The sequence below is a fragment of the Rana temporaria genome, chromosome 3 (genome assembly GCF_905171775.1).
Source record: "Rana temporaria chromosome 3, aRanTem1.1, whole genome shotgun sequence".
NCBI classification, from domain to species: Eukaryota; Metazoa; Chordata; class Amphibia; order Anura; family Ranidae; genus Rana; species Rana temporaria.
The window spans coordinates 70,757,119-70,778,088 of NC_053491.1; the positions used below are offsets into that span (position 1 = coordinate 70,757,119).

Sequence of the window (20,970 nt, forward strand, 5' to 3'; positions counted from 1 at the left end):
GGGGGGCCATTCCAATGCCTGATCTTTGGTGAATGAACATAATAAATATTTTATGCAAGAAACATTGTATTTTTTGTTCTTATTGTTTTGAATGTTTGTGTATTTTCTTTGTCTCCTAGGTTATCATAGTTGCATGTGTTTTGGATGGACTAAATATCCTTCCTCGTTCTATGTTCCCAGCCTAAATTTCACTTTTTTTTAGGTTTAATGTCATCATTGATCTAAAATAACAAGCCACAAATATATTGATCTGCATAATTTTTATTTTACATATTTTGTGAAACCAAATTTTCAGTCTCACATGTGTTTTTTGGTTGGTCGAACAAGTAAAATCACATATTATTTTTTTTTTTTTTTTTTTATTTTTTTGATCAGTAAACATAGAAAATCTTTTTTTTCATTTTTTTGTATTTTTTTGATCAATCAACATATATAAAATCTTTTTTTTCATTTTTTTGTATTTTTTTGATCAATCAACATATATAAAATCTTTTTTTTCATTTTTTTGTATTTTTTTGATCAATCAACATATATAAAATCTTTTTTTTCATTTTTTTGTATTTTTTTGATCAATCAACATATATAAAATCTTTTTTTTCATTTTTTTGTATTTTTTTGATCAATCAACATATATAAAATCTTTTTTTTCATTTTTTTGTATTTTTTTGATCAATCAACATATATAAAATCTTTTTTTTCATTTTTTTTTTTTTTTTGGATCAATCAACATATATAAAATCTTTTTTTTCATTTTTTTTTTTTTTTTGGATCAATCAACATATATAAAATCTTTTTTTTTATTTTTTTGTATTTTTTTGTAATTCAAGAATGAGATGAAATAATTTTTTTTTTTTTTTTTTGGTTTTTTTCACACCCTACCCAAAACATCCAGTAAATTTTTCAACTGGACCTCAACACTTTTTGCATTTTTGATTATTTTCCGGGCTGCTATCTGTAGTTCTTCATTTTTTTCCCGGCAGGACCAAATTTCGGCAATGAGGAGCTGGGCAGTGTCCCTGTCAATTGAGGAGCCAGCACGAGTTGCTCCTGAAATGTGCAAGCAAACCATGTATTACAAATATGTTTCTCCTACATCTACATTACCTGGGTATCTTTTGAATATGATACTTTACCAGATGTGGTGGCAGGTTCACATTCATCAAGATCCCTCGGGGGTGTGGCTTGTGAACTTGCGTCCTGCCTTGATGCTTCCTTTCGCCCTACGAGATTGAAGAAAGGGAAAACACAATGGAAAAATTTTAGATGAAACTTTAGCTCACAATTTTCAAACAAATAAATCCCTATGTGTATAAATCCTCTGCTGAGTACACTGTCCTTTTTGTGCATATTTTATATCGAAATTATTAAGATCTAATTAGGTAAACATGTACATAAATGTTTACAAATTGATGTCACATTAAACCCAATAAATTTATTGTAACTGGAATATTTGGGAACACAGGAAATGGTCGTATGAGTCGTCGTTCGTTATAACATAAATCAGACAAATACGTTTTTATTTGTGGCTGATACAGTGATTGCACTACAATTTGTCCATGTGAAATAGGCATGTTGCAAATTATCGGGAATCTCGTCGTTTTATATTAGTTAAATTAACGAATGAACGACAACACATACGACAATTTTTAGTGCCCACACAAATACATTTCAACCTGAATGGAAAAGCACATGGCACAAAGAACAAACACCTAAAATTAGGGAACATAAAATTCACTTACTTTTTGCTCGAATCAATCTTTTTATTGCCCGAAGTTGCTCTGGCTCTCTTTTTTTCAGGTCTGACCACCTCTTTCTTATTTGTTCTCTTGACCTGCGTTCACCAAATTTCAGCCGGAGCCTTCTGATTACTTTATCAGTAATGTCCGCCTTAACCTTATTGGGGTGCAGGTAAGGCCCGTGCTTCCCATCATAATCTTCATTAGTGAAGATGGTGACCATCTCTACCATCTCCTGGAATGCCATGTTTTTGGCCTTGTACCTCCGCCTGGATCTTCCTGTTGCCTGGGCCTGGCCTACCTCATGTCTTGAGCCTGACATTTTTTGCTGCTTGTCTTCCAACACCATAAATCACACCCACAAAAAAAGAACGAGAAAGGGGCGTGTAAAGGACGAGACGGAACGTCAGGGGCGGGGTATCGTGCGTTGCGTCACACGTGCGCAGTGTTTAAAGGGATCCGACGTCATTGAAAGCGACGTATACAGTCTGAAGAAAAAGGCGGAAGTAAACGATCGTGAAATACGACGGTACGTAACTCTATTTTTGACATTTCTATTACTGAAGAGTGGATCAGTTTGTGGGCTAGATGATATGGTGTAAAACAGGGAAATGCAATTCTCGGACCTCCAGCTGGTGCGGAACTACAAGTCCCATGATGCATAGTGAAACTCTGACAGCCACAAGCATGACACCCAGAGACAGAGGCATGATGGGACTTGTAGTTTTGCAACAGCTGTAGGTCCACTAATTGCAGATCCCTGGGGTAAAAGCTTGTTGTAGTAGTAGTGGCTTTACTGACACTTTGTTTTTTATTTAATTTTTACATACAGAAATTATGGACCCCTTCAAGGAGCCAGAATTTTTCACGGAGTTTATACAACGCTGGAAAGAACTTCCTGTGCTCTGGCAAACAAAAAGCAAAATCAACAAAAACAAAGATGCCAGGAAGCAAGCACTGGAGACCCTGCTTGCATTTGTTAGCCCAAGGCTCCCACACGCAACTACTGACACGGTCAAAAACAAAATTAATTCGATTAGGGGCACCTACAGGACCCAACGGTCACAAGTCCTGGCCTCTATGAGATCTGGAGCTGCAGCTGACAGCATCTACAAACCCAACCTGTGGTACTATGGTCAGATGCAGTTCATTGATGACCAGCTCGAAACACGGGCATCCGTGTCTACCCTTCCCCCAAGGAATCAGTCCAGTCTTCCCGGCAGCCAAGAGCAGGCTACATCTGATGAAGATCTAGACTTCATGGAGGACACAGATTGTGACCCATCGAGCCAGGTATTGCATTTTAATACTAATTAATGAAATGCAAAGTATAATAATGATTAGAAATGTAGGTTAGAAGTGGTGTAAAATTTAGCTGAGTTGTCAAAACATTGGTAAAATAGCAATAGCCAATACGGCCAAAACAGAATGGGGACAAGATACATAAATGCAGAGGTCATAATGATTGTGGGTAATTTTATGTTACGCCATTAGGGGGGTAAACGCTAGACACCTGGAAGGGGTCACAGATATCTAACAAACTTTGTGTTCATTAACATTTTTTCTACTTTTTTTTAACTAAACAGACATTCCTAGCTTTGAGAAACGCACCCTACTTAGCAGGTTCAGTCAGCATCAACCCCCCCCCCCCACACAACTCCAGGGGGCAAATATCTGAAGCTGGGTAAGGGGCAACATAATTAGGGATGGCGGGCCTCATTTAAATCTATTTCCGCATTCACTTCGCATATGTCATGATTTGTAAAATGTGTGTGATTAATGAAGCCAAAAAATTAAATAATATCCTTTTTTTTGTAGACACACACAGAGCAAAGCCAGGAGGAGGCAGGCCCCACAGGGAGCCAGGGTGAGGCAGAGGCCACTCGGAGCCAGGAGGTGGCAGGCCCAACAAGGAGACAGGGTGAGGCAGAGGCCACTCGGAGCCAGGAGGTGGCAGGCCCCAGTGGGATACAGGAGTCACGCAGGCGGGATTGCATCTCCCAGATCCCTCCTTTTCGCGCTCCAGGAAAAAGAACAAGGAGACTGATGCAAATGGAGGAGGAGACCCAGGCCATTCTCCGTCAAGCAGCTGCGGCCATCAGAGAACAACCATCTGAGGAAGAGGGATTCGCAGCGCTCATCGCAGCCAAGCTACAAAATCTAGAGCGGGCCCAGCGTGTGCGCTGCGAATATATCATATTCAAGGCCATAAGCATGGCCTCACTGGGCAACCTACATGAGAATATAGATCTTGGGCTGATTCCCACTCCTGTGCTTTCTGCTCTTCCTGCTCATTCTCCTGCTCCTGATCCTACTCCTGCTCCTTCTCCTACTCCTGCTCCTTCTCCTGCTCCTGATCCTTCTCCTCCTCTTCCTGAGCCTGCTCTGGTTCCTGCCACAAACTTGGCTCATGAAACCCAGCCCCCGAGGAGGCAGACTGCAGGGAAGGCTGCAGGGAAGGCTGCAGGGAAGGCTGCAGGGAAGGCTGCAGGGAAGCCTGCAGGGAAGCCTGCAGGGAAGCCTCAACCAAAGAGGAAGAAGTGAGGAGATGGTGCCCCTAATCCCAAAACATTGGCATTGCCAGCCTGGATTATTTGCTTGCTGGACCCTTGCCTTGCAAAATCCAAGCAGGGTCTCCTTTACTTTATTCCGGGCTTTTTTTTTTTTTTGTTTATATGTTTTGGTTTGACAGATGTGTTTAAGTTTATTTTATTTATTTTATACATGAATAAATGTATTTGTTTGTTTCTGAAAAAAGTTCACATGTGTTTTTTTGAAACATATATAGAGATCATTAGTGAGGAGGCAAACACATTTCACCAAAAAAAAAAAAAAAAAAAAATTAACAAGGGACAACAACCTCCTTGTGGGTAATTTGCATAATAAGATATTATGTTGTTGTGGTGACTTCACACACTCCAAAATAACAAACATTAAACATGGTATTCATTTGCTCAAATACATTAAACAACCCAAAATAAAAAAGGGACATGGAGATGTGCATAAACCAAAAAAAAAGAAAATTAACAAAAATAATTCAAAAACAAAAAAGGTTGTCAGAACTATGTAACAAGATGAGCCACAACAAACTAGGGTTTTAGTGTAGCATTTAAATGCATTGTGTCAAATGCTGCGCAGTCTTTTCTTCATTACTATTAAAACGAACGAATGTGCTGAAGCCATTCTGGACAGTAGATTTACCACAACAAGCGCTCCCGTCTCAGAAATTGCTTCTGAGCAGGCGCGGGTTTAAAACGTCGTTTTCAACGTCGTTTTGCCCACACACTATCATTTTAATTGACACAGAAAACGACGTTTTGAAAAACGACACAAAAAATTCGAGCATGTTCGAATTTTTTTTTGGTCGTTTTTCTCAAGACATAAATCGACGTTTTCCCCACACACGGTCATTTGAAATGACGTTTTTCAAAACGTCGTTTTTTTTCATCGCAAAAAACGACCGTCTGTACGCGGCATTATGTAGAGAATGCATTGAAGCGGGGGTTCACCCTAAAAAAATTCTAACATTACATTACATTGAGCCGAGTTGTGAGAATGACATTATGCTGACCTTTTTTATTCTCTTGCCGTACATACTGTTTTATCTAAATTTTCACCGCGGCTTCCGGGTATGTAATCCTGCGGGACTGGGCGTTCCTATTCACATGCTAATTGATTGACATGCTTCCCACCGGCGCATACAGCGCGTCAAGAGTTGCCGAAATAAGCCGAACGTCGGTGCGCAGGCGCCGTATAGAGCCGACTCGCAGTCCGGCTTCTTTCGGCAACTTGTGACGCGCTGTATGCGCCGGTGGGAAGCCTGAAGATTTTTTTATTCATTTTTTTTTTGTTGGACACAGCCATCACGTGATCGGGAGGGCCAATCACAGTGCCCATATCCCGATCTCTGCTCAGCTGGATTCTAGAGCTGCACAATTCTGGGGAAAAATGAGAATCGCGATTCTTTTGCATAAAATGAAGATCACGATTCTCAAAACATTTTTTATTTAAAGTTACACGAAACAGAGCTTATGTTCTTAAATACAGGGGGCCGGATTCAGATACTTTGGAGTATCTTTAGGTGAGGCGTAACGTATCTCAGATACGTTACGCCGCCGTAAATTGGTTGCGGCGTAACGTATGTAGTCCGGCGTTATCCCGCCTAATTCAAATGGGGATGATGTGGGCGTGTTTTATTTAAATGACTGGTGACCCCGCGTATTTGATGTATTTTATGAACGCCGCATGCGCCGTTCGCGAAAAAATCCCAGTGCGCATGCTCGAAATTACGCCGCAAATAGTCATTGCTTTAGACGTGAACGTAACTTACGTACAGCCCTATTCGCGAACGACTTATGCAAACGACGTAAAATTTTCAAAACTTGACGCGGGAAGGACTACCATACTTAACATTGGATACGCCATATATAGCAAGGGTAACTTTACGCCGGAAAAAACCTAACGTAAACGACGTAAAAAAATGCTCCGGACGTACGTTTCTAAATCGGCGTATCTACCTAATTAGCATATTCATTGCGTAACTATATGGAAGCGCCACCTAGCGGCCAGCGTAAATATGCAGCCTAAGATACGACGGTGTAAGACACTTATGCCGGTCGGATCTTGGGGAAATCTATGCGTAACTGATTCTGTGAATCAGTCGCATAGATAAGACGCCGCACACTCGGAGATACGACGGCGTATCCGGAGATACGCCGTCGTATTGATTTTGATTGATTGATTGATTGATTTTAATATTTCTTTACAGCGCCACATACACCCTGAAGGGTGTGTCTAAGCGCTGGAAGGAGGTCCGCTGGTCTATTCTGGACCAAAAAGCAAAAAGCAGTATCTCCTTTCTGAATCTGGCCCAGGATATGTAAATCTGATGGACTGTTTACATGTTAAATTTTAAAAGCCGCAGCAAACCTGCTGACCATATGCTTGCTAATGTGAAAGAACAGCTCTGTTTTTCACATTTAACTAAATGTGAAAATCAGAGGTGTTCTGTCACATTAGCAAGCATGTAAGGTTTGCTGCTGCTTTTAAAATTTATCATGTAAACAGTCCATCAGATTTACAAATACTGTATTTAAGCACATAAGCTCAGTTTTTTGTGTTGAAAATAACTGAAATTTAAAACTCTGGGTGTAACAAGATGTCCGCTTGCCCCCTTCTCGCTAACATTACTGTGCCAGGAGTGTGGGGTGGAGCAAGATGGCGACGAAACCTCACTTCCTGATGAGACAGCTGCCGCTGGGTGTACCAAGATGGCCGCCGCTCCAGGGCTAGGCCGAAGCCGGGGACTTTTCTATGGCCGCACCCGAAAATCGTGCGTCATCCAGCCTAGAGATCGTGCGGGGGGGGGTGAATCGAGATTGCGATCTTTTTGCAATTAATCGTGCAGCTCTAATGGATTCTGTGATCATAATAATCACAGGATCAAGCCGTAGCACGCCACGCTGCGAGCACGCATTCTGAGGGCCGTTTATGTGCAGTGGGAGGTGGTTAAGATCAAACTACATGCTTTTTAATGTTTTTACAAATCTCCTCTACAATGGATTTTTGTTCCTCATTCTTTGGTAATCCGGTGCTGCTTTTTTTAACATCTAAAATTCCATTAGTTGAAATAAGAGCTGGTGTTCAGTAAAAAATCTACTTCTGGATTAACATGGCTCAGCCATATTTACTCTGAGCCTCTGAATAATGACCAATGTTTTCTTTTGCACAGGAAATAAGTACATTTCTGACTACAAACAGTTATGTGAAGAAAGCATCTATATTCCATACTCATGTGCCAGAGGGTCGAATTGGAAGCCACATCTACATGTATGAACGGGAGCTGAACTGAAGGAGGGTGATGTTTTGGGTCATGCTATATGTCATCGTAAGGGCATAAGATCCTTTGTAGGCCCAACTAAATAGAACATAAAGATGCAATATTCATATTGAAGTGACAATGCCATTCCTATAAACTTACCTCAATTAACTTGATCACTGTGACGCAACACTAATATTTCTATGAGGCTTTGCACCCTGGGGACTCAAAGCACTTCTCTAATTGGTATTGGGATCTTTGAAGAGATGGATTTGTCAGATGTTACTATATGGCTGGATGGACAGACGTGGTTTGTCTGTCTGGACAATGGATGGCAGAGCGTTCCCTATTGTGAGCGGTGTGATCGAATACAAGCAGCAAATTGTTTTTTTGGGGAGAGGAGAACTACACTTCAAATAGTTTGCCCTTCAAGGTACCTAAGCAAGCAAGAGCCGCAAATCAAAGTTGCTACTGGATACGTGTGTATGTATAAATTGCTGACAAAAAGATGATTTTAAATAAAGTTTTTTTATTTTTTTTATTCAGTGTCTTATTTTTCCTGCAAACACTGAGAAACAATTTTTTTTCTGAACTGCAAGAAATGAAATCAGAACATACAAATTATAAGCGAAAATTCTGTTAATAGGAAAAGAAACTGAACACTGCACATCTATTAGCACAGAAACACATCCGACAATTATTTGTTGTGATTCGGGGATCATAGATGACACGGAGTCATGCAAGCAACCAAAAGTAATCTGTTCATTACTAAATGAAAAATCTTAGCAAAGCCTAAACAGATTTCACAACAGAGAACACCAGCCACTTAGAGCCAGGATAACAGGATAGGGGGGTGTCATTTAGAAATCAAGGCACAAGGAGAGACAGTGCAGTGTCTGAGATGAAATAACAGGGGGACAATACACGGGACAATTTGATTGTACAATCAATTTCCTTTAGCTCTACCAATCGCTATGTATGGCAAGAGCCAGCCTGATTGGATACAAATTGAATGGCTTATTTAGATAGGCCCTCACCCTACATAGATTTGGAAAATCTAAAATTGATTGTGCAATCAGATTGCAAAGCGTATGGCCAGCCTTACTTACAGCTTCAATTGTAAAATTCTCATCTAGAAGTTACTAGTACACCACAACCTGTATAAAATGCACTCCCAACATTTAATGCTTTTAAAACCAAAAAACTATTGAGAACTGACACGAAATATGTCAAATTTGTATGCTGAGGGGGGTCAGAGTGTTACCCAGCCCCCCCAGATCATGGGATGACACGAAAATCACAAATTTGAAGACTATCAATTTCCAGTAAGAATCTGTCCATCACCGTGCCTTTCTTTGGAAGTCCCCCACAGTTTCTCTAACAGTAAGAAATGGGTAAAGGTTTAAAAATGTCCACAGTAACCAACTGCATATCTTGGCTCTAAGGCTAACTATATGATTGAAAGTGATTCATGCTATTCAATATTTTGGATCAAAGGGCAACTGCCCTAATTCTATTTCCACATTCGCCATGTGTCTTCCATTGGCACGCCCATGCTTATGCCATTTACCTTCCCTTTTATATCGAGCTGGATTCTTCTGTTCCTGTTTTCTCTCTTTGTAAACAGGTACTTTTTCAGGTTTCCTAGAAAACGACAGTAATTACAAATGTAGAAAAGTAGTCACACATGCTAAATGCACATTATTAAAACACAGTAATAGACCAGAGTGGTATGAATGGCTCAACAAGTGGAACTCACTCCTGGAAATCAGCTGAAAACACAGTGGGTATTTGTGATTCTGTTCAGTCAGCCTTTTAATTTACAGAACTGTGGCCTAAAGCAGTGGCTCTCAACCTCAGTCCTCAAGTACCCCCAACGGGCCATGTTTGCAGGTTTTCCTTTATCTTGCACAGGTGCTTTAAATCTGAGTCAATGGCTTGGTATTTTGAACAGCTATTTTGTTTAAGAGACATTCCCAAAACATGACCTTTTGGGTATTTGAGGACAGGGTTGAGAACCACTGACCTAAAGCACAGCCAGGCAGACGACCCGCCTATTTTCTGGTTCAGTTTTCAGAGTTATCTTAAAGAGTTCTGGCCACAATTTCACTTTTTAAATATAAATACCCCTGTAATACACAAGCTTAATGTATTCTAGTAAAGTTAGTCTGTAAACTAAGGTCAGTTTTGTTAGGTTGTTACAGCATTTAGACACTTTATAAAATAGAAATTGACTGGGGCCATCTTAAGTGTGGGCATCATGAAGCCAGACTGTATGACTTCCTGGATTTCAGCCTTGAAGATCTCGCACATGCTCAGTGCTGCACAAGCAGTGTCAAATCAGGTTTCTCTACCTGTGCTGTCCAAGTCACATGATTCTTTGAGACTGGGGAGTGCACAGACTCCTGGAAAGTTACACCCACTACATTCCCAGGAGTCTGTGCGGTGTAGGTTAGGAAGCATTAAGCACCTAGGTGCAGGAAGTGGGAAGATTAACTATTCTGCCTAGCAACAACACTTTGAAGGCATCAAAAAAAAAAGTTTTTTAAAACTACTGATGTAATGTTATATTTATGGGTGGAACTCCACTTTAACTTCACCAGCCTACTAAAGCTGCCCATACATTATACAATCTTACTTTTAGATTTACCAAAACCATATAATATGAGGTCAAACCTGAACACTTTCAAATTTATATGCAATCAGGCAGGCCCTTGTACAACATAGTTGAAGGTATGTAAATCTAAAGGAACTTGAATAAGAAAATTGTATCATTTAAGGCCGACCATAGACCGTTCGAAACCGTATGTGGGCAGGCTGAATGTACCAAGTCGATTGATCAATCAACTTGGGTACAACAGCCTGTCCGATTCACTTGCGATTGTCAGTAGGGACTGCTATATCCGCTAGCAATAAATTGCTGTCTTCTCCAACAGGGAACAATTACTCAATAGGGAGTCCCCTGTGAGCACTGGCTGTATTGATGGGGGAAATGTGTAACTTTCTTTCCTTCAACCCGTGGTTTTAATTAATGGCAATGCAACACATGTTGGAATATGTGTCGTAAAGGTTTCTTTTAAGCTAGTGCATTGTTGGTTCACTTATCTTTTCCTTTGATTTCCCTGCTAAATGTTTTTTTTTCCTTTTGTCTGAATTTCTCACTTCCTGTTCCTCCTCTGTAAGCTTGCCCGCATCATCTGAACTGTTCGGGCTGGGGGTTAGTCTGCATGCTTGCCCCCTCCCTTGGGGACTACATCCCTGCGGGGAGATACTGTGAACACAGTGTCTCCCCGCAGGGATGTAGTCCTCAAGGGAGGGGGCAAGCATGCTGACTAACCCCCAGCCCGAACAGCTCAGATGATGCGGGCAAGCTTACAGAGGAGGAACAGGAAGTGAGAAATTCAGACAAAAGAAAATATTTAGAAGGGAAATTGAAGGAAAGGGTAAGTGAACCAACAATGCACTAGCTTAAAGGAACCTATTTGGGAGAAAAAAAAAAACGAAACCTTTACAACCCCTTTTAACACACAATGCATAGGTGTGATTTGTGCCCAACGGATATACAGTTGTGATAAAAAATAGTGTTTAAAAAGGTAAGTAAATCTCAGTCTGTAATCTTTCCTGTGAATCACTTAACTAATATTTAGTTGTATAAGCATGTTTCCTGAGAACAGCTTCACATCCGTTTTGCACGGAGTCAAGAAACTTCTGGCACCTGTATACTAGTATTCCAGCCCAGGATGATTGCACTACATCCCTCTGTATTTTTTTTCTTTTACCTCAGAAACAGCATTTATGTCATCAGCCTACAAGTTTTCTATTGGATTAGAGTCCGGGGATCAGACTGGTCACTCTATAACAGGGTTTCTCAACTCCAGTCCTCAAGGCGCCCCAACAGGTCATGTTTTCAGGCTTCCCATTCTTTTGCATCAGTGATTTGATCAGTTTCACTGCCTTAGTAATTACCACAGCTGTTTCAACTGAGGGAAATCCTGAAAACATGACTTGTTGGGGCGCCTTGAGGACTGGAGTTGAGAAACACCGCTCTATAATGTTGATCTGGAACCAAGATGCTGCTCTCTTGCTGGCGTGTTTGTCTTGTTGCCATTTCCTCTTCAGCATAAGGCAACATGACCTCTTCAAGTATTTTGATGTATTCAAACTGATCCAAGGTATGCAATAAATAGGCCCAACACCATAGTATGAGAAACATCCCCATATCATGATGCTTGCACCGCCATGCTTCACTGTCTTCACATTGTACTGTGGCTTGTATTCAGTGTTTGGGACGGTGTAGTCGGAGACTAGTCAGTGTGTCCATAACCGAATACACCTACAGTGACACGTACCACCGACCTAAACATTGCTGCTGACCAAGTGAACCCCTTCTTGGAAACCGTATTCTCGAATGGCAGTAGCGTCTTTAAGCAGAATAATGCGCCATGCCACACTGTAAAAATGGCTGCGGAACACGAGTTTGAGGTATTGATTTGACCTCCAAATTCTCCAGCTCTCAATGCGATCAAGCATCTGTGGGATGTGCTGGGAAAACAATTCCAATCCATGGGGCCTTGCAAAGTAAGGGTTGTTTTGGCAGGAAAAAAGGGGTACCTACTCCCTATTAGGCGAGTGATCATAAAGTTATAGCTGATCAGTGTAAGTTATAGATGTAGAAGCAATACGAATAATGATTTGTTATGTCAAAGGTATTAATTCCACACACATTAATGCAAACGTCTACTTTTTGTAGAGGTATAAACCAGTGGTTCTCAACTTTTTTAGTGCTGTAACGCCTTGATAAAATGTCTCAAGTTGTGGGGACCCCTAACAGTAAACGTATTTTCGTACCGTGGATTGTCGGCACCGAAGGCAAGTAATTTGCATCCCTAACCTGTGGACATTTAGCGCTCCCTAAATCCCTCGTACAGTATTAAAACCCCTTATGGTACATTTTAGGCTGTACCACTCTCTCGCCTTTCTTTCCCTTTTATCTCTCTCTATCCTAGTTTCTTGTCTCCCCCCCTCCAATCTTTCACTATCCGTGTTTCTTGTTCTTTCTCTCCCTTTATCTTTGTCCCCCCCCCCCCCTCTTTTCCACTCTCTTTAGTCGTTCTTACTCCTTGATTTGGGGGGGGGAGGGTTCTGATCAGCCAACTTGGGTGCTCTTGATCAAGGTCATCTGTTGATCTGAGAACTGTATCAGAGACTTAATGGCAACTATAAATCATAGGCAATGTTACTCACTGTGTCTCTGGCTCCATGGTGTTTTAAAGCATTAATACCTATTACAAAATCAGGAGATAGGGTCTCCTGTAGCCCCTCCCACTTCACTTTTCTCACCAGTCAGCTGAACTACCATCTCTCTCTCATGCCATGAACTGAATGGGTGGCCGCAGCCTCCAGGAACAACCCATGTGGGCGGTCAGAGGCTCCAGGAATCGAGATCCACAGGTTGAGAGCCGCTGCTATAAACTAAAGCTGTCTTATAAGATTTTTAGCTGAGGATACATTCTAACATTTTGTCCTGCATTAGGCATACCAGATTAAATTTAAAGTATAGTGTATTTTTTTTTTTTCTTAAAGGTTTGTGCAATGGTATGTATACCATTGCCTGTAGGTGTCAACTTTTCTGATTAAAATCTTTTACTCTGTGCCTTCTCACCGCTGTGGCATACCGTCCCCAGCAGCTATCTTTTGGCACGAAGTTAACTGCAGGCCCGGCACACTGAAAGATTGTATGGCTTGCCAACCCCCTGTGACCTCTCTGTCACTCACAGAATTCCTCTTACAACAATCCCGGGCATCTTGTTTATTTGAATGGGTAGTGCAGAATGCAATGTCTGACGCCAAGTCTCTTTGTGAGACTCAGAGAGATATACAGGTTTTACTTGCCTCCTCTTCTCGTTCAAAAAAAGACCGGAGATTGGTTATCGACTTGGAAAAGTGGAATCGCTTCATTCACATGGAAAGGGTCCAGATGGTCTTTGCACACAATTCTCCAAGCAGTGCAACCAGGGGACAGGATGCTTTTCTACATATTTCCATTCTGCCATCATTCCAGAGATTCCTCAGGTTGACCATGGGCAAAGAACATTTTTTTTTTTTCATCTTCCTGCCTGCCCCTTTAGAAAGGTCCTGATTGCTGTCCTAGCACCTCTGTAACAGGGGTATCCAAGTCCATCATAATCTGGGCAACATTTTGCTTCTAGCCCAAGACTGAATTCAACATTTATTTCAGAAGAAAACTCTTCTGGACAACCTAGGAAGGTTTGGCTGTATAGTGAATTTCAGGAAGAGCCAGCTAGAACCCACCCAGAGTATCAACTATTAAATGGACGATGATGTCAGTTTCCCAGTGCTTGAGCCTCCTGCATACAATGGCATTTTGTATCTCAATGGGCCCACTGACACCTTAAAGGCCCAGATGCGCAAGAGCTTATGGTAGTAGATATGCAAAGGAACCCTCACTCAAGCTCCTCCCTTAGGTCTGTTGCCATAACTATTGTTACTACTGATGCCAGCATGACAGGCTGGGGAGCCGTTTGCAACCATCCAGGATTCTTCTCAGAGAAGTGGCATCTAATAACATTTTACAAAAGAAGGTACAGAATGTTAGGGCATACCATCACTTTTTCCTTTATCCCAGCAAGTAGATCCGGATCCCTCTTTTACAGTTCACTCAGTTGTGGGGTCTTCCTCAGCTGGATTTGTTAGCTTCCCCAACCAACCACAAGATATCCAGATTTCTTTCTCACTATGCGTGCCCGTTGGCCCGAGATCAAGGACTATCTTTTTTTTGCCGCCAATACCTCTGGTCACGAGGTTCCTGTTGAAAAGGTTCATGGTGATATCTATCCTACCCTACCCCTCAGGCCATGATTTTAACCTGGCCATGGAAGTCTCTGCCTACCAATTCAGCTCCCCATCTTTCCGCAACTTCTGTCCCAGGGAGAGATTTCTCCATCCTAAGTCGGCACATCTCAGTTTCAGGCATGGAAGCCAAGGGGAAGGGTTGGAGTAATTAAGTTGTCTTCCAACAGTAATAAAGACCCTTTAGAAGTCCAGGAAGCCTTCAACAGTGTTTATTCCTGAATTTGTGATGGATTTGCATTAAGTCAGAACTTTAACCAGCATAGTCCAGAGCTTTCTACTGGTTGTTGAAATATTGGCATACATTCTGTTGCCATTGGGCATAGCCATCTTGCTATTGTTGGTCCATTAGAAACCAGTCCACTACAAACTACTGCCATCATTAAACTTGTCATGGCCATGAACATCAGCCATGACCGTTACAAAAGCTACCTCAACCAAAAATAAAAGAAAACATGAACTTTATAGGATCACATTCCACTTACCAGTAATTCAGTCTGTTGGGCATTAAAAAAGGACAGTCAAAAACATTTGGGTCCCGGAGGTGGGAGCTGCAATATTAGATGTGCTTTAAGGTCTGTGGGTTACCATCACACAACATGGAATACAGCTCTCTAAATATTTACATCCTAGTTACCATTTTGCAATTATAAAAATTCACATGTATAAAAAAAAAAACTCTAGGGTGCTGAAGATCAGGACTGGGACTAGACATTTATAGGATTGGAACAAATCTTTAGGTTTTGCCTTTGGTAATATTATTCCTCAAAAAATAAAAAAATAAAAATAAATACATACATCTCCTACACCAGGGGTGCCCAACCTTTTGAAGAGCGAGGGCCACTTAAGCAAATTGGTAACCGGTTGCGGGCCACAATGAGCAGAACGGGAGGATGACAGGTCCGTGTCCATGGAAACAGCCCACTCTAATCTATGGGCCCTCAGATCTGATCCGCCCAGACGGAAGGGGGCAGATCCCTTTCTATTTTTTTTTTTAGGTAGGGGAGTGTAAACAGACACAAGCCTGTTTACATATGCTGCTTCATAGAGGTAAATAGTGAGTCCGATTGGGTCAGATCGATTATTTGAAAGGGGCCTAAGGCTGCTTTCACACTGATGCTCCGCAGCCACTTGCTTTCTCTACCAGTAGCTTCATTCACAAAACTGCTGCTCTGGGATGGCGGTTCGGCAACTCGTGATTTGGGCTTGCCAATCTGCCATCCCAGAGCAGGAGGTCAAGAGCCATATCAGAGGGCTCTGCGGGCCAAATGTGGCCCCTGGGCCACTGGTTGGGCACCCCTGTCCTATACTGATCTCTTTTTAGAGAACCTCAAACACATCTTTATCACAGCTCAAGGTTTATAAATTGTCACGTAGGAAATTTTATGCTGAAAAAACACGTTTCCCTCTTTCTCATCTTTTTTTTATTCTTTATCCTTTTCTGAGCACATTTCCGATTGTATTATTAAAGTACAAAATTAACCCTTTAGTCAGCTTGACACCCACAGAAAAACCTGTGGGTAAAAAAACTCAAATCGGTGGTGGAATGAATTCTGAACAACTCGCCTATCTCTAATCAGTATTATCATTATTACTAGTTATGCCTGGTTTATTCCTAAATTGTTCTGCCTGCAGTTCAAGGTTTCCCAAATGTATCTGCATGCTGGGCCAATGACTAACCCTCTATCCAACAAGAATGCTCCCTACTAACCGCTATTGAACAATGAAAGTGGCATGGGAGGCCTGACAGCACTAATATTTAGGACAGATATTAGTTTGCTTACTAAAATCTTTTGACAGCATCAATATGTTGACATTTTAAGTATAAACCAACCTTGGTCCATATGGATTGGAATAAGCACTCCCAAAGAAGTGTCTGTAAACATATTCATCAAGGTCTTCAAAGACTCCTCCAGTATTAGTCTGATATTCCTTCATATCCTCAAGGTAATCTTCAACATCATTCACAAAATCGGTAAATAGCATCTGATCATGAATAAAAACACCATTCTGAAAAAATTGACTAATGAATTGCTCTAGTTCTTTCCAGTGTCGGAAATCACCCACTTGCTCTTGTAAATATACTTGCAACAAATCGTGGAATTCTTCTACTGTCACGGGGTCCAGCACCTTGTTGAAGAGACTAACTGATTCTTGGCGAGCACATTCAAAAATATCAGAACAACCCTTTTGCTGGTGGCTTTTGGTCTTTTCATCATTATTTAATGGCTGGGTGGATTCATCTTTAAAGTCCTCAGATTTAGGAGCATCTTGTGAGCTTTCGTATTTGTGCTCGGTGGCAGTTTCTTTGTTGGGAAAAGTCTTCTCAAAGCCAGGCTTAAATTCTCGGCGTACGGTATGTGCTTCTTTGGATTCCTCCCTCCGTCTGTCTGCATGTTTTCTGTAGCGGTTTTTGTCAAACATGCCTTTAGTGGAGTCTTTAAACTGGCGGAATGTGGTTTTCACTGAATCTGAGAACTTCTTTAAATTCTCCTTTACTGCTTCTTTTGCCTGTTTGATTTTTTCCTTATGATGTCTCACAAAGTCTTTGGTTGAATTTGTCATTGCATCAAAAGTATCTTTAACCGAGTTAAAAAATGTGGATTTACCTTTCTTTTTTTGTTTGCTTGATTTACCGTCGTTGGAATTTTCTGACTCTGGACGAGTACGTGGATTTTTGCCATCTTTTTTCTCATTCTGTTCTTTGGCTTCAATGTAAAGCCGTTCCCACAAATCTGACCTCTGCTGCTCAAAATTGAGTTTCTTCTCTAACTCGGAAAGACGGTTTTTGAAATGTTCAATCTCTTCATTACTCTTAATAGCATCATAGGTGACACTAGAAGCTCTCCGATTGCTTATCTCTTCAAGCTCCACCTTCAGAGAGTCTGTAATTTGCCTCTCGTTGTCAAGTTCTTTCCTGAGAACCTGGGCTTCGCTTAGCAATGCTTCCTTCTGTGTTCGAAAACTGCGGATCTTTTGCCGCTCTTCTTTTAAATGTTCTTTCAGCTTCTGGTTTTCAGACTGTACCGTCTCATGCCTTCCTTTTTCTTCTAGGTTTCTTATCTGTTCTCTCAATTTTCTTAGTTCCTCTTTAAGAGAAGATAAAGCTTGCTCTTCTTTTTCTAAAGACTCCCTAAGGTGCTGGTTTTCCAGAGCCAGATTCCCATTTTGCACTTCTGTTGTTTTTAAGCTGGTTGCCAGGTCACCCGCCTCTAACTGCAACATACAAAAGGAAAACACACTTGGTGTGTATCTGTTTTTTCATCCACTTTTACATAACGTACCAACTATCATTCTTGTGATGTAAAAGCGACTTTAATATTCACTCTAAAACTAAAAGGACTTCATAGGGTCTTTTATTTCATAAATCAAACACAAATAACATATCTTACATGTATTATCTGTTATCTCTATAAATTGCTCCTTTAACCACTTGTGGACCACCCACCATACATATACTATGGTAGGGCAGCCGGTCTGTGCCAGATCACGTACCTAGTACATGATCTGACACTTCTGGGTCTGGGGCTAGCACGTCGCTGGCAGTCCGATTACAGTACACAGGCAGAACGGCAATCTCCCTAGTAAACAAGGCAGATTGCCGTTCTGTCAGAAGGGAAGGTATTGATCTTGTGTCTCTGCAAAGCAGGAACATGAATCAATGCCTTCCCCTAGTCAAAGCACCTCCCATACAGTAAGAAAGCACAGGCTAGGCCAGTGATGGCGAACCTTGGCACTACAGATGTTTTGGAACTACATTTCCCATGATGCTCATGCACTCTGCAGTGTAGTTGAGCATCATGGGAAATGTAGTTCCAAAACATCTGGGGTGCCAAAGTTCGCCATCACTGGGTTAGGCACACAGTTAATGCTTTGATCGCCCCTGTTAACCCCTTCCCAGCCAGTGTCATTAGTACAGTGACAGTGCATATTTTTTTTAGCACTGATCACTGTATTGGTGTCACCGGTCCCCCAAAAGCACCAGATTTGTCTGCCACAATATCGCAGTCCCGCTATAAGTCGCTGATCACCGCCGTTACTAGTTAAAAAAAATAAAAATAAACATCCCATAGTTCTAGACGGTATAACTTTTGCGCAAACCAATCAATATACACTTATTGGGATTTGTGTTTACCAAAAATATGTAGCAGAATACATATTGGCCTAAATTGATGAAGAAATTTGATTTTACATTTTTTTTATTGGGTATGTCTTATGGCAGAAAGTATAATATATATATATATATATATATATATATATATATATATATATATATATTTTCAAAATTTTCAGGGTTTTTTGTTTATATAATCCACAGAGGTGATCAAATACCATAGAAAGCTCTAAGTGGTTAAAGGGGCTGTAAAGGTTTGTTTTTTTATTTTCTAAATAGGTTCCTCTAAGCTAGTGCATTGTTGGTTCACTTACCTTTTCCTTCCATTTCCCTTCTAAATGTTTTTTTTCTTTGTGTGAATTTCTCACTTTGTTTCTTCTCAGTAAGCTTGCCCCCATCATCTGAGCCGTTCTGATTGGGTGTTAGTCAGCGTGCTTGCCCCCTCCCTTGTCTACAACGTGCACACGCTATCCATGCATTCTAACAAATAAGCATGTACAATGTATGCAATAAGTATACTAAACATCTACTTAAAGCAGAGCTCCACCCAAAAGGGGAAGTTACACTTGTTTGCACCCTTCTCCCCTCCACTGCCACATTTTGATTTTTTTTTCGGGGGGTGGGAGTGGACACCTGGTTTTGACAGGTACCTGCTTCCACTTCCGGCTCAGATTGCCACAGCAATCTGAGGTGACATTTCGGCCCCCCTCTTTCCCCTGCAGTCTTTTGGGCCACATCACAGTACCCAGAAGACTACGGGAACGTTCTCACAAGGCGCAGTGCGTCTCATGCATGCACAGTAGGAAACCGCAAGGCTTCATTGCCTGTTTCCCTTACTTGAGATTCCCGCGTCTGCACCCAAAGCAGATTGAAGAATTGGTTCGGGTGCAGACAGCGCTGGATGCCTGAACAGGCAATTGTCCTTATGTTAAAAGTCAGCGGCTACAGTATTTGTAAGCTGCTGACTTTACATTTTTTGGATCCTTCCTTCTCAGGGTCCTGCAAACAACTTCCAACACATGGCTTATTAAAGTCCTTTCGGCTCCCCCTCTTTCCTGTAGCATCATTTAGTGTCCTGAGCTTGCAAAGCACTTCAACAGATTTGTTAGCACATGAACAGGGGAGGCCTAGCTTCTAAAACAATACATGGTCATCATTCTATATTTATGCTATAGATATCACTAAAATGGCCATAGCAACACACCCCTGATCTGCCAAGACCCATGGAGTCACATACGAGTCTCCTCTATATATGCGCTTCTGCTACATACTACAACTCTGCATGCAGCAGTTGTAATTGCTGGACACATAGGCAGCGCTGTGGGACACAGAGCAAAAGCAATGCCTCTCCTCCTCCACATCTGTGATTGACAGCGGCTCTGTATCCCTCCAGCACGGACTGTGTGTGTAGCACTGGCTGCACGTAGAGTTGTAGTACAGAACAGGAGCAGACACTTAGAGGAGACTCATACAGGGCTCTATGGATCCTGGCAGCACAGGGCGCAGAGAAAGTAAGGGGAGTGCGTCAGTGCAGCCAAGGGACAATTTGAAGCGTAAAATCAAGAGTAGGAAATGTATAAAAAAATAAGAGATAATACATGCAAGTTATGTTATTTTTATCGGTTTTATGAAAAAAAAAATCACTCTAAGGGCAGTGTGTACAGCAAGATTTTGTAAAGCTTTTGGCAAGCATTGTGCAGCTTAGTAGGCACTGTATTTGGATCTATCCAGCCCAACAAGATGCATTAACACATGCACATAGTGTGTTGCCATTTAGCATAGGTGTGTTGGTTTAGTACACCTGGAGTGCCGTTTAAAGGCCAACTCCACCCTTTGCACTATGTTACGTTACACCCATATTCAGGGTGTAACATGGCACAAAAAGTTGCCTCCACCATGCCAGCGTGCATGTATTCTTCTCTCCCCACAGCCGCTGTCACTTTTGAAATTAGCCTGGCTGTCCAGGGCTCCACTGATCTTGGGTGCAATGCTTTGTCGGTTACTGTGAAATATGTGCGTTTATTTTTATTTTTTAAAGGTGAACTTGGTGCGTAACATGAAGTATGTGCCATGCCTTACGGCAAAGCATGGGTCTGAATGCACACTTTTAAACAAAGTTTTTAATGGGAGAGCTGTCACTTTAACCCTCCTGGCGGTATCCCAGAGCGTGACTCGGGTTGGATTTTTTCTACCAAAATCGGTATCCCCGAGTCAGGGGAGATATGCAGAGCCTGCAGCGCGCGCTGCCTTACCTTCTCCTGGATCCAGCGATGTCACCACGCTGTGTGAGCGAGCGGGACCTCGCTCGATTCACACAGCGTCCTCCTGTGCCGCCGATCTCCGTTCCCTGCGACGTTACGACGCAGGGGAGCGGAGATCGGCGCCAAATTCAAAAAAGTAAACAAACACTATACATACAATATACTGTAATC

The 20,970-nt window shown here is 41.7% G+C and overlaps 2 protein-coding genes across 4 annotated transcripts in view; one reads left to right on the forward strand and one right to left on the reverse strand.

The window, feature by feature from the left end:
• PIGB (phosphatidylinositol glycan anchor biosynthesis class B) overlaps positions 1 to 8,061 on the forward strand; it is a 60,439-nt gene extending 52,378 nt beyond the window's left edge. Inside the window, exon 12 of the mRNA XM_040342725.1 lies at positions 7,468 to 8,061. Within this exon, the coding sequence (XP_040198659.1) occupies positions 7,468 to 7,587 (120 nt within the window). The 3' untranslated portion in view covers positions 7,588 to 8,061. The remainder of the gene's footprint in view (positions 1 to 7,467) is intronic.
• A 2-nt stretch (positions 8,062 to 8,063) lies between these two features.
• CCPG1 (cell cycle progression 1) overlaps positions 8,064 to 20,970 on the reverse strand; it is an 84,560-nt gene continuing 71,653 nt past the window's right edge. For all 3 annotated transcript variants that reach the window (XM_040342723.1, XM_040342724.1, XM_040342722.1), the window contains 2 exons: positions 16,259 to 17,640; positions 8,064 to 9,198 (listed from right to left, as the gene is read on the reverse strand). In XM_040342723.1, the coding sequence (XP_040198657.1) occupies positions 9,033 to 9,198; positions 16,259 to 17,640 (1,548 nt within the window). In that variant the 3' untranslated portion in view covers positions 8,064 to 9,032. The remainder of the gene's footprint in view (positions 9,199 to 16,258; positions 17,641 to 20,970) is intronic.